This window comes from Diorhabda sublineata, chromosome 3 (assembly GCF_026230105.1).
Source record: "Diorhabda sublineata isolate icDioSubl1.1 chromosome 3, icDioSubl1.1, whole genome shotgun sequence".
Classification (NCBI taxonomy): domain Eukaryota; kingdom Metazoa; phylum Arthropoda; class Insecta; order Coleoptera; family Chrysomelidae; genus Diorhabda; species Diorhabda sublineata.
The window spans coordinates 19,935,232-19,948,576 of NC_079476.1; the positions used below are offsets into that span (position 1 = coordinate 19,935,232).

The 13,345-nt window shown below is 30.4% G+C and overlaps 1 protein-coding gene and 1 non-coding gene across 2 annotated transcripts; both read right to left on the reverse strand.

Moving 5' to 3' along the window:
• Positions 1–813: 813 nt before the first annotated feature.
• LOC130440926 (uncharacterized) lies at positions 814–10,796 on the reverse strand. The gene is made up of 7 exons (XM_056774303.1): positions 10,431–10,796; positions 7,433–7,543; positions 6,907–7,380; positions 5,187–5,600; positions 3,177–3,818; positions 1,728–1,913; positions 814–1,371 (listed from the first exon to the last, which is right to left on the reverse strand). The coding sequence occupies exons 2-7, from the start codon at positions 7,496–7,498 to the stop codon at positions 1,162–1,164; spliced, it is 1,992 nt and encodes a 663-aa protein (XP_056630281.1). The 5' UTR covers positions 7,499–7,543; positions 10,431–10,796; the 3' UTR covers positions 814–1,161.
• LOC130442239 (U2 spliceosomal RNA) lies at positions 8,486–8,677 on the reverse strand. Its single transcript, XR_008909709.1, has one exon. It is a non-coding gene; the product is annotated as a U2 spliceosomal RNA (small nuclear RNA).
• Positions 10,797–13,345: the final 2,549 nt, after the last annotated feature.

Below are 13,345 nucleotides of genomic sequence, written 5' to 3' on the forward strand. Positions count from 1 at the left end.
CTGCCTAGCTTGTTTAAGCAAAAAAATTTCGACAAACGAAGTTATTTTCTTCTTTCTTATTTTCTCCCCTTATTTAAATTTTTCTCCCTAAATTTAGAGAAAGAATCTCTCAAGTTGACATCACTGTTAGCTTGGTAGGTGGTAAGAGACATTTCACATCCTCATTAAACAGAGGGTGACGGTGATAATGTGTCGATTATTTTGTAAAAATTATTGGAAATTGCTACAATATCTTCAATGTCCCAGGTTACATACACTACGCATTTTTTTATTACAAAATTCGCATCAACCGTGATTTAATTATTTTTAACAATAGAAGTTAAATGTTAAATTAAGTTTAAGATCGAGATCTTGATCTGTTTGAGGTTACTAATATTGTATTTAGGTCCTAAAATTTCAGATACTGTTTGTGGTAGATTTGATTATAATCTTTCTGCGTTAAAAGTTGAACACTCTGCAATTATGTTTTATAGTCAATTTGCAGTTGTCACATTTGGGTTCAGGTTTATCATCAAATGAAACAGTCGCTTATGGCCTAGACGGAGACGCGTTAGAAGAATTTCATCTCTAGCACTGACCATGGTTTCTCCCCTCATGAAGTCTGACGAAGTAGATTGTTATATTGCATATAATTCAGCAATGAAAGTGGCACTCTGTCATTTAATGATCATGAAATTTATTTATTTTTATATTTTACTACATTTATAGTTTTAAACTTTAACAAATAAAGTAACTACCCCCAAGACTTATATTTGATATAAATAGACACATGTGCTCAAAATATTTCTGAAAATAATTAAATAATCCATGCAATTTCAAAAATATAACCATTTAATAGGCCATTCCATTTACAAATATTAAATATATGTTGAAATATTATGTTTTTGAAAACAATTTACAGTTAATTCAAAACGGATTGTTGGCTAGATCATACGAAAAATTTATAAATGCGTTTTAAAAAATAAAATTTCATTTTCTCATACAATCTTCAACAACTCTAGATTGTAGGGTCTAGTAAAAAAAATTAAACATCATCTACAGTTTCTGTTTGCCAAGTGCTCTGTTACGTCAATGAGATTTTGGAAAATTCTTCTGTGCTTAAGCTTATCACATTTGTTAAAATACTGAGATCTACATTTAACACCTGATAAAAGTACATCCTCAAATTTTCATCAAAGTATGTGACTGTGAATGAAAACTCTTGGTAGCAGATCGACTAGAATTCGACATTGACCGTCGAATATCTGGAGCAGATGAGGGTCTTCTGGATTTTTCTCTTAATCGTTTTCTATCTGCAGATATTATTGCCATTTGTTCGGGTATGGAAATAGAAAAGAAGATGTCATGGAAAGCATAACAAGCAGCTGAAACCTGTAATGGAATATTATAATAAATTTAATTGTTTTCAAATCTTGAACTTAATAATATCAAAATTTACAAAGTTACATTTTTTTAATTTACTTCTAGAATTTCATTGTTGTTTGAGAATATACTTCAAAAATTGAAAGCTTTGAGATAAAGATAAATTAGATTGCATTAATTGCAGCTTTTCTTCCTTAAACTTGTTTCTTCTGTAAGGTATAGTATTATTTTGAGAAGAACCGTAAATTTAAATCTCTTATGGATAAGGAAGAAATGTATATATCTTCTATGCTTTAAATAAGAGTTGAAAAAAGAGAATAAAAATTTAATTGAAATGACAGTTTGTATGCTCAAAACACTTTTACCTGATTTATCAATCTTCTATGTAATTCAACATCTGCTTCATCGATGTGTTCGGCTTTATGTAATTCTAAAGCACAAATCAAAGCATCTCTAATGGTATCTATCAAAGACTGCACCCTCAACGTTTTTAGAAGCCTTCTCGTAAGGTAACCTTTAACATGTGCACAAATTAAATTGGCTGCCCACTTCTAAAAAAGTAAATACAAATAAGTTGTTATCCTATATTTTTAAATATCGAAAAAACCAATCAATGAGAGACAAAGGTATTTATATGATTTTAACCGAGCTAATACTTCAGACTCCTTTGATCCTATTGATACAAAATACTTTTCAATATAAAAACGATGTGGTTAGTTAATTGAATAAACTTGACATTTTTTTCTTACCAAAATTTAACAAAATAAATTAGACATAAAATTCAGTCAATATCAAATGTAACTAACAATTACTATTGATACAAGTTGCTTAGAAGTATTTAACAAGGTATAAATACTAAAATCATAAATATAAAAAAAATTCTGTTTGAGATGGGTGGACCTGATGAGTTTGTACCAATCTAACTAAATCTGGTTTGAAACCAGTGAGTTGCAAACTTAAATCTAAGCATTCGTTGATTGTGATTAGTCATTTTATCAAAATAATTATAACCATACTGAATCCTTGTCTGAAAAGGTATGATAATGGAAAAGCTGTAAAGAATTTTTTCAAAAATTTCCACAAATTCAAGATATTGTTTTAATATTGTACTGCAACTAGAATTTCTACATAGAACCTCATCTGTACTGATGGAGATAATGCTAGAAGTTTCTCACATTGGTTTATTCCATAGTTGTGATATCGTACGGATCTATCATCCATTGAGTTGGTAAATTTAAGAGATCCTCAAATCTCTTAGTAAAATCCTTGTTTAATTAACTTTATGTCGATGGCTGGATTCACATATGGGATGAATAAGCTATACCCCAGGGGGCGGCAAATTTAAAATTTTGGTTAATGGTTAGGCAAATGATAAAATTTTTGTATGTCGTATTTGATTGGGAAATTAGGTACATGCCTTTTTCATTTATTAGGCTGATATTTGTGTGTTTATTTACACTAATTACATTATATAACCGCCTCGTCGCGGTACCAAGTCTGCACGGTTGTTGTGAGGAGTGACAAATTTTGGATAGCTCAGGGGCGGCAAATCTTCAGATCCGCCTCTGTTAATGTCTATATCTTATGTCAAATTTTGATGATAAAATTATGTTTAATCCCTCAAAAAACAGCATAGTTTCTAAATTAGTGAGTTTTCTTTAAGGAAAAAAATGGAAATAGGATTTTTAAACTAATTTGGCTAGAGTTTATTTTGGAAACGGGGTATTTCGTCCAAAATAATTCCTGATATAAATGAATAAATGGAAATTATTATCAAAAACCAAACCTCTAAGTATGGAAGTATGAAATATTACCTTTTTAGTATTATCAGAATTTTTGAAAAACAATTTTCTACTAAATCTCGGTTTTTTTTCTTTTATTGAGATAGTATCATCAGATGAATCAAAATCAGTAATAAATGTTGGCTTATTTATATCAACATTACTCCAGTCTTTTTCAGGTATTTTCGAACCACTAACTCGTTCACACAACTTATCATCATTTTCTTCAGGAAGGAAGGTGTTGTCAGACTTCTCGTTTGATTTATTTGTGGATTCTTGATATGGGGAAACTTCATCACATATATCTATTTCAATCATTTTATCAGAATGACCATACTGAGACACAGTATCTGATGGAGTGTAATAATTAGACCAATTGGATACCTCAGAGAGATTAAAATTGTTAATTGAATTATCATCTTTCTTCTGAGTAGAGTAATCGATTACTGGGTTACTAAATTTCTTTTCAAAATCATCCACTTTTATTTGATGTTCTGATCTTTGTCTTTCTATTATTTCCATAATTTGTCTGGAATAATCTTCCGGTATCTTTTTCAAAACTTGTATCAATTGACATTCTGGATCTGATAGATTAAATGAGCTTTTAACCTTTTCTATTTCGTCACTATTAGCATTTACCAATATTTGTTGTACTGAAATATCAGTTTGAACCACCTGAAATAAAAAAATATTTATGAAATCACTTAATTAGACACATACTATGGGATTCATAGAAACCTTACAGTGTCCAATTCACGCTTCTTGTCTCGCCTGCATTAGAGTACTATTAGTTTATTAGTAGTGGGCATTAGCACTTTATACATTTTGGAAGATATTGTTATAGATCATGGCACCAAACAAAAGGTTACTACGATATGAGAAGATTAAAAATGATTCCGAAAAATATGAAATGCAAGAGCAAAAAGAAAAGACAAAATGTCAAAAAAGACTGATATGATAAGAAAGATATGGGAAAATAAATCAAGAGATCGTAGGCAACAACTTGCACTTCAAAATGTAACTAATCTTTTGGTAACGCCATTGATGTCATATATTAATGATCATATATTTAATTCTCATAGAAGACCGAGACAGAAGACAAATATATTTAATTAATAATAAAAAATATGGGACTATAAATAAATTTAAGACTAAATTAGCATACTGTGAAAAAAAGGTAACGAAAATTTGAAAAACTGATGTAGAACAAATACATATTTTACTTTCTTGCCACCCATTTAACAGAGTTCTACCCAAGCCTTGTACACTTTAAGTGAAATTACCTGGACACTGTAAGGTGACACCTGATAGTGTCAGAGCTATTCGCAAAAGATCAGCAGACTCATTAGTGGTTAGTGGCAAGCTGATTTTGCAATAAACATTGAGATCATTTCAAAATTGTTGTCATGATGTATTCCTCTAATAAAAAAAGCTCGATTATAAGTCGAGGATGTTTATAGACCAGATTCAGAGTCCGAGAATCCATTTGAGGGTGATCAAGTCATTACACCAAATGGTAGCAAGCACTATATGGGGGTTGAGCAACAACATTTTTCATTGCCTTTTCTTTAATTGTGAAATTATATTTATGTAAAATAAATAGGTCTCATATTTATCGAAATATTAAATAATTAATTATTAATTTAGTCTGAAGTATATTATACTGCTTCAGTGAGATGCTAGGGGACTCGTTTTTAAGAAGTGTAAAAACGTTTTTAATATAATAAAGTTTATTTTAATGGATTTTCAATGTTGATTAAAATATTGATTTTTAGAATTATTTACAAAAAATGTATGATCTTTTATTTTTTAAAACAAAATTAGCATGGGACAATGAGTTGCCCAGTTTACAGAGAAACGCCCATATAAATAGAATAAATATCTTATAATAAATGTTTAATGAAATAAAAGCAGCTTTTCTTCGTGGCCATATTCTCTATGGATTTCGAACCTCTTATGGTAGAATTACCCTTATAGAAACTAGGGCCAGCAAGCCTGAGAAAATGTAGAAACATGGAAGAGACTAAATATTGATTAACTTACCTCAATTGTAGGTGATTTTTTTTCAACTTCTTTTGGAAGACTTTTCTCTTCATTATCTAATTTATTTAAATGAATTTCAGAACTATGTTCATTGCAAGCAGCATTTGTGTTAAACACAGTATTTATACTACTAAATTCACTCTCTAATGGTACAAAATTATTTTCTAAAGAAGTCCAAGTTCTAGATAGAGTTGGATTTAACTGCTGGATATTTGGAGAAATCCCAGTATTACATTTTTTAAGATGGGCTAAAAGTATTGGACTGGGAGCTTCTAAAGTATATGAATTGCTTCTGATCAGTCTTCTTGGAGGGGAAGTTGGAGATTTCAATATTTTCGATGATTTGGAAGCTCGAGAAGGTTTTGATTTTTTACTTGTTTCTGATGATGTAAAGGGTTGTGAGGGATGAACCAGCTACAAAAAAAATATAGCATTATTATTACAATCCTATATTTTATAGCAAAACAATATGAAAAATATTGTAAAAAATTCAATTAGTTTGATTTAATAAGCTGTTTTAGTATAATCAATAGGTATGTTACAAAATTTAATAGGAACAACTAATTAAATAATGTTCTTGTTGGTTCTATATTTCATAATCTACATAAATGCTTATCACTTAAATAGTATCATATTTCACTTAGTAGTAAGGTGTTTTTCAACTCCAATTTTTCTGGAACACTAAATATTTAAATATATTTATCACTAAATGTAAGATTCAAGATGTAAGTGGACTGTATTTTGCTGACAATTCGAACAATCTTTTTATTTGTGGTTTAAACTATTAAGAAGTTGATGGTCCACCGAATCTCTCAAGAACATAAATAAAAGATGTAAATGGTAATAAAAAAAGGTATAATAATAAAATGTAAAAATGTATCAACAATTAAATTTATCAGAGTCACTTGAATTATTGCTCAACAGGTTGGCAACTCTGCAGATCTCAAGAGGTGATTCAATTATATATAACAATTATAAAAAAACTACTGCTTGACTCACCAAAAGTGAATTATCACTTGCACTAACTATAAACTACAACTAATGAAGATAATAATTAATATGTGAAATATTGATAATTGGCGGCAATCAACACAACTGGTTTCAGTTGCTTAACATCTAAGAACTACAATATATGCCATCTAAACCACAACTGTCCGCTATCTAAACCACACTAAATGTTTTAGGAATAAAAATTTGGCACATTTAAGACAATCAAAGATCTCCGAAGATGTAAAAGGAGGAAAAATAAGATAAATTTCAAGTTGCTCTAAATGTTGAAGTAATTTTAACACTAAACTGATAAAATGAAACTTGATTGCTTCATAAATGGAAAAAAGTAAGCATACAACATTTTACCTAAAATATTAACAGTTAATACAAAAATGGGAAGCAGCAATACTTGTAGAAAGAAGTTTCTATTTGAATTCAAAGGTCCAAAATGTCCCTGATTGAATATTATGTTTTATATCTAAATTATTAATATATTTATTCCTTGCAATTGAATATTGTTTCATAAAAAGGATATTTAGCATTTGATTGGTTATAGTGACATCCATAAAGAATAAAAAATAAAATTGTCATTGGTTGTGTGTTTTTGAAGTAGATGTAGTCTAAGGTAGAATTTATTGTTTAACTAATAAGATCATTCGTTTCACATAATAAAAATAAAACTTCATAGATACTATAATGTTGATTTAAAATTTCAATCAAAGCAACTTACACTTTTTTTTGATGAACCACTAGAAAGATTTGACAATTGCTCTCTTGCACTAGATTGTACTGATGATACAGCAACTTCTGTTGACCTATTTAAGGATGAATCAGTATCATATGCATCACTGCTACAACTATTAAGTAATAATTGTTGACCTTCTACATACTCCCTTTGACCAGGTCTAGCACCAGTGGGTAAATCTTTATTAATGTTAATTAATCGTATGCCATCATTGTTATATTCTGTAATATCAATAATATCCCTGGAAAGTTTTATTTTAGGTAGTATAGAATTTGTTGATGGGGATATTCCTGAATCGATTATTTTATTTTCACTAGAATTTGCAGTGTTTGCCAACGAATGAAGAGCTATTAATTCTTCTAGACTCTTTTTTAAATCTCTACAAAGTTTCAGTCGTTTTTCTAATTTCATTGCCTGATATTTGTCTTTTTGAAGTTCTCTGCGGCGTGTATCAGTTATCTGCAAAAAATGGGTGAAAAACTTCAAGAAAGTAATCACAAGTTATACTTACCATAGGAGGTAAAAGATTTATTCCTTTTACTTTAATACATGACTGATAAGGCTTTAGTTCAGACATTATTAAGATCAATCTTAATAATTTGCAATTAAAATTAGTTTGTAACTAAAAATCGGAAAAGCTATTAACAGATCATTTTAGGGAAATCGAATTATTATTATTAGAATATTTAATAAAAACAATGGTAACTAACAATAAAAGAAAAAAATTTTTTGAACTATTGTCACTGTCAATGTCAAACAACCATGAATCCGAGTTCGCTTGAAATACGCTAACGTCAAGGTTATTAGGGATTGGTTAGTGATTAGCATTTTAAAAATGATGTATGGGTGGAAATAACAACATGTCGCTTATTATATATATAGGTTTTGCTAAAATAGCGAATGTGAGGCTAATATATATATATATATATATATATATATATATATATATATATATATATATATATATATATATATATATATAAAGGATAGAAGACGTACAGAAAATTATGTTTATGTTTATATAAATTTATAAATAATAAATATAATAAAACAGTATTTGGAGATGTTTAATAGAAAGCTTTTTATTGCAAAGTTTTTCTTTTCTACTTTTGGTGTTGGCGAAATAAAAAAGAAAAAATAAAAATGCACCATTATTAATAGAATTTTGCCTTATAAACATAAATTATTTGCTAGGTACAAAGAAAACATTATAGGCACTTCATCAATTGCAAAATTAACCGTTATATTTGTACCAAGGAAATTATAATATATTGATTCATTATAAGGGTTTTCTCTACATACGGAATGATGGAAAGATTTTCCTGAAAGATTGATGTATCGTTATAACAAAATCATTCGCACCACGTTTGTGGACGAAACATTGTCTTGGAACACATTTGCTCAATTTTAGTCAAATCATACCAATCATCAAAAGAAACAATGGGTTCATATATTTGCTAGCAAATGTTTAATGTCAATAGCAGTTTGATACTGAAAAACGACGTTTTTCACCTGTATATTTGTATATTAAAAATTTGGAATATATTCATTATGTTTTGATTTATTAAAATGGGCCGATCCTGGATGTACTGCAATACCAGGCCAACCCGCGACGGAGGTGGAGCAAGCCCCTCAACCCTCCATCAATTTCCAAAAATCAGTTTAATATACTGGCCCCGCATGCGGGGCGTATCAGATATTAAGCTGATAAGAACAGATACTACACTTTGATCTTAGCCAGAGGCCGAGAAGCGATAAATTAATACTATTTTCTTTCGACTGTTATCAACAGAAGTCATATATACATCGGCGTAGCTTATAGTTGATCGTGTCCTGCCATCTATCAGAATGGACTAATACTATTATCAATTTTAACTGTAATACATCTAACCTACAACCTAACCTAACCAGTAATTCCTAATAAAAATAAAACTGACTTCTGTTACCATCACAATCGTTAGAAAAATAAATAATCATAAATACTTAAGTATTTTAATTAATCGAGATAATTCACTTAGTCAATAAAATGCACACAAAATTTGTGTTTAAGATTTGGCGTTTGCAATATCCAATTACAAAAGAATACATCACTGCATTGTATTGTACAGGGTGCGGTTCGCCATTTAGTCGGTAGATGTCGTAACGGAGTGCTAGTGGTCTCGTTCGAGAGGGGGGACTATAAAGTTTTGTCCCGGCACAGTTCAGTCGCCATCATGCGTTGGAACAGTGAGAAGCGTGCGTTTGCCGTTGAGGTTTACTTTTCGAGCGGATGTTCTGTGATCGCAACCCAGCGCGCCTTTCGGAATCGCTTTAATTTAGCCCCCTTGGCCCCTGTCCCGGACCGGAAATCAATTGTTACGTGGGTCACTACGTTCAGACAAACTGCAAGTGTGACAAGACGAAGAACTGGAGTCCCTCGGCCCATTAGATCACCGGAGAACATTGAGTTAGTTAGAACTTCAGTGTTGCGATCACCACGGCGTTCTGCGCGCAAACATGCGTCTGCCCTTGGACTTTCCGATCGTTCTGTGAGGAGAATACTTCATGATGATCTTCATTTTCATCCATACAAGATGGCAATTGTGCAGGAACTTTCTGAACGTGACTTCAATTCTCGGAGGAACGCGTGTGAGGTTTTTCTGGAAGTCGTTCCTGAGGACGCTATTGTTTTTTTTAGTGATGAAGCCCATTTTCATTTGTGTGTATCCGTAAACAAACAAAACATACGCTACTGGGCTGATACCAATCCTCGACAATTGCATCAACGGCCTTTGCATTCACCTAAAGTCACAGTGTGGTGTGCAATTTACTCACGTGGAATTATTGGTCCCTGGTTCTTTGAGGAAAATGAAGTCACAGTGACAGTGAATTCGCACCGGTATGTAAACATGTTACAGGAATTTTTTTTCCCACGGCTAGATGAGTTGGACTTAGGGGACACTTGGTTCCAACAAGACGGAGCAACGGCACACACTTCAAGAACATCGATGGCTGTTTTGAGGGAACACTTCCCAGAGCGCCTTATCTCAATTAGGGGCGATTTGGAGTGGCCAGCCCGCTCTCCCGATTTGACCCCTTTTTGGGGTTTTTTGAAATCCCGTGTGTATGTGAACCGTCCAAGGACCCTACAAGATTTGAAGACGAACATCCAGGAAGAAATTGCCAACATAACGCCTGCTATGCTGGCAGAGTCATGACAAACGCCAGAAATCGGTTTACTCAGTGTATGGAGAATGGGGGACGTCACCTAACTGATTTGATCTTCAAAACTCAGTAAAACAAAACTTTATGTATGTGCCTGTATTATAAAAAACGAATAAAAATTTTCTGATTCATACAATAAGTTTTATTAACTTTTGAAAAAAGGAAGTTATGCTGCCGCACCCTGTATATTTCGAGAAACTACGAACTTTACTTATTTTTAATACACTTTTCAAGAAACAATGCATCAAAAACCGATATGATACTAATGAATTTGTATAGTAAGGTAATTTTTCAAAGCTACTTACTTTTTATAAATGGCCTAGATAATAATTATTATGTTTAACTCTTCAAAATTAAGTTGTAAATATCTCAAATGTCCACCAATCTAATATATATTCTTCAAGGAATAACACCCCTGACCATGAGTTATCCCGTATTTGATTAGTTTGTAAGAAGCTTTAGATATATTCTAAAATCGCCTTACAATTTTTGGGATTAGATTTTAATCTGAATCCCCTATCAATTTGTTAACACTTTCCAGCATTAACTATTCATCCTCATCAATTGTCAGTATTCAACTAAATCCCTTACGAATTAGATGATATATATTTAGAAGAATAATATTGAGATTGAATGTGTGGACATTTGAGTTTACAACTTAATGGACCAATCACTAATGGTCCAACATATTAAAGTTGTAAGCTGCTAATGAGACAACAGCTTACATTTGTGCGTCAATTTTGGTAATGCTACCGTCTATGTCCCAAAAGCTTAATTATTAATAACCAATTTGTAATCTAAGGATAAATGAGAATGATATTACTTACTATTACTCCTGTAGATGGTGCTGGCGATCAAAGAAGTTTTATTTAGTTATGTCATTTCGATTATATGAGAGGCTTTGTTACTGTTGTTTTAAATTACTATTAATACACTGTGGTGGATGTTGTAAATACTTATAGGTTATGTATATGTTCGATGTACATAGTTTTTATTTTTGTTTTAAAATGGTGAAGTGAAGAAATAGAAAAATAAACGGTGTAAAAATGAAATACAATAAATTAGTGCTTCAAGTAATTTTGATTTGGAAAAATATCAATGTTTTAATAAACGAAAAAAAATCTCTTTATTTTTGATTCCTTAAGACCCAAATAAGGCATTAACTATTAGTGAGAGAAAATCTACCACAACAGATTACAAAATGAATGTTTCTTGCATTGAGGTTCTAAAGAAGTCATCAGTGTCATCTTCCATCCCAGTACGAATTTCCTATTAGTCTTCAGAATCCAGAAGTAACATATTAATGAAGAGTTTCGCAATTATAAGTTTAAAAGAAGCAACTACTTAGGTATTTTCTTTGGAAATTGAAGTCTTGACTTTTTCACTATGTCTAAAAAATTGTAGTTTTCAATGATAAATTGAGAATTGGTTAGTATTTATTATTTTTAACAAAAAATTGTAATCGAAGGTTAACTTGAAATTAATTTCACTCATAATTGATGCTAATAAATTTTTAAATGTTTGTGTATTTGCAGTACGAGAAGAGAAGTTGTATATTTAAATTTATTTAAAAGATATGTTACATGAGTCTATTGAAAATTACTTGATAATATGCTTAATTAACATCAAATAGTGTATTATTCACGAGTGTATATTGGAGATTATTGTATAATGGGGATTATTCATGAGATGAAGATTACTGCCACGAGGACTAGTGAGTGCTATAAATCATTAAGTAAACAATAACTCAGTAGAATACTATACTTTATCCACAACACCTGAATATATTTGTAGAAGTTTTTTTTGTTGGAAAATTTAGTTATTATGTATCATTTTCACAAATATTGGGTATCTAATCTTACTTGATAGATATGATAATACTTATTTATAGTTATTAATAATCCCCTAATTCAAAATTCAAATACCACATTATATAATTTCTTTGACTTTTCTGGCAATAAATTTAATGAGGTAACTTCAGCAGCAATCGTGGATAAAATTTATTATAAGAATCTACTGCTAGGTGAAGTTAATTTTCTTGTATTATTCAAAGATTAAATGAGAATATTTTTTTCATCACAATTGACAGACAAACAAAAACATATTTTTATCAAAAATAGTATAGATACTTAACAGGCTTTTACAGACTGGTTATATTTTTTTCTTTAAGCTACTAATAATTAGAAAATTGATCATATTTTCAACATTTGGAAAAAAATTCTAATCATAAATTATTATAAAAATAGAAAAAATAATTTTTTAAATTATCAAAAATAGTTGTTTTCAGAATTTTCATAGTTTAAGGAAAAATTGTTTACTTAATGAGCAATGATCTTGCAAATAAAATAAAAATTTTAACTTTATAGATAACTGCTTATCATAATTTCTGAAAGAAAAAACATTTAAACATTTTAGATACAAAAGAAAACAAATAAACAGTTAAGCTTGGTTTGTGCAGCCAAAATTAAAATTAACATTAAATCGAACATTCTTAGTGGTAATTTTTTGGTTTATACAGTAAATTAAGTAAATTACTGGTAAACCAGTAAAAAATTCCCTGTATTGGCCTTTTAGTCATACAAATGTGAAAAGCTCCTGACACTGTCTGACATTGTTCCATTGCCTAAAGGACATTGCTGACTTTCAGACATTTGTTTTTCCAATTTTTTTATAACAGTTTTTAAAATGTAACATCAAGGAGGAAATCGGTGTAATAATATTTACACAACCAAAGAACAAGGATGTTGTAAACAAAACAATATCACCAATACAGACTGACCTAAAGTATTTTGAGCTCAGATCCTCACAAAATTAAGGAATTAAACTAAGAAGTTAAAAGTAGGCGAACTCTTAGTTTAATTTCAATTTAAATTTATTGTTGATTTTCTGCATAGACTACAAGAAACGTTTCAGTGTCTTTGGACTAGTAATTTAGTTTATTAATTTCATGTTAATTCTGTATAATCCGAACTTTGTATATCCAGTGTTCGGAATGCTGGTGAATCAGGAATTATTTTCTATCAAATAAAGTTTTATAGGCAAGATGCCTTGTTTGATATCTTAATTTCTAAAATTACCAAACTATGATACCTTCTTTGGTTATTGGTTTTGGAGAACTTCAGCTACTCTTCTTGCTAATGCAGAAGGCGATATCAGATATATGTGTTTTAAAGCAATATCGAAATTGGGAATGTTCTGCTATAACTGAAGGATACATAGA

What these genes read in the sequence shown, in the direction of transcription:
- LOC130440926 (XM_056774303.1), bottom strand. Translation starts at nt 7,498, where the DNA reads ATGTCTGAACTAAAGCCTTATCAGTCATGTATTAAAGTAAAAGGAATA. An exon ending in TAAATCTTTTACCTCCTATG is followed by an intron (nt 7,381 to 7,432) that starts GTAAGTATAACT and finishes CATTTTTTGCAG; the next exon opens with ATAACTGATACACGCCGCAG. An exon ending in ATTCTGATAATACTAAAAAG is followed by an intron (nt 1,914 to 3,176) that starts GTAATATTTCAT and finishes TTACTTTTTTAG; the next exon opens with AAGTGGGCAGCCAATTTAAT.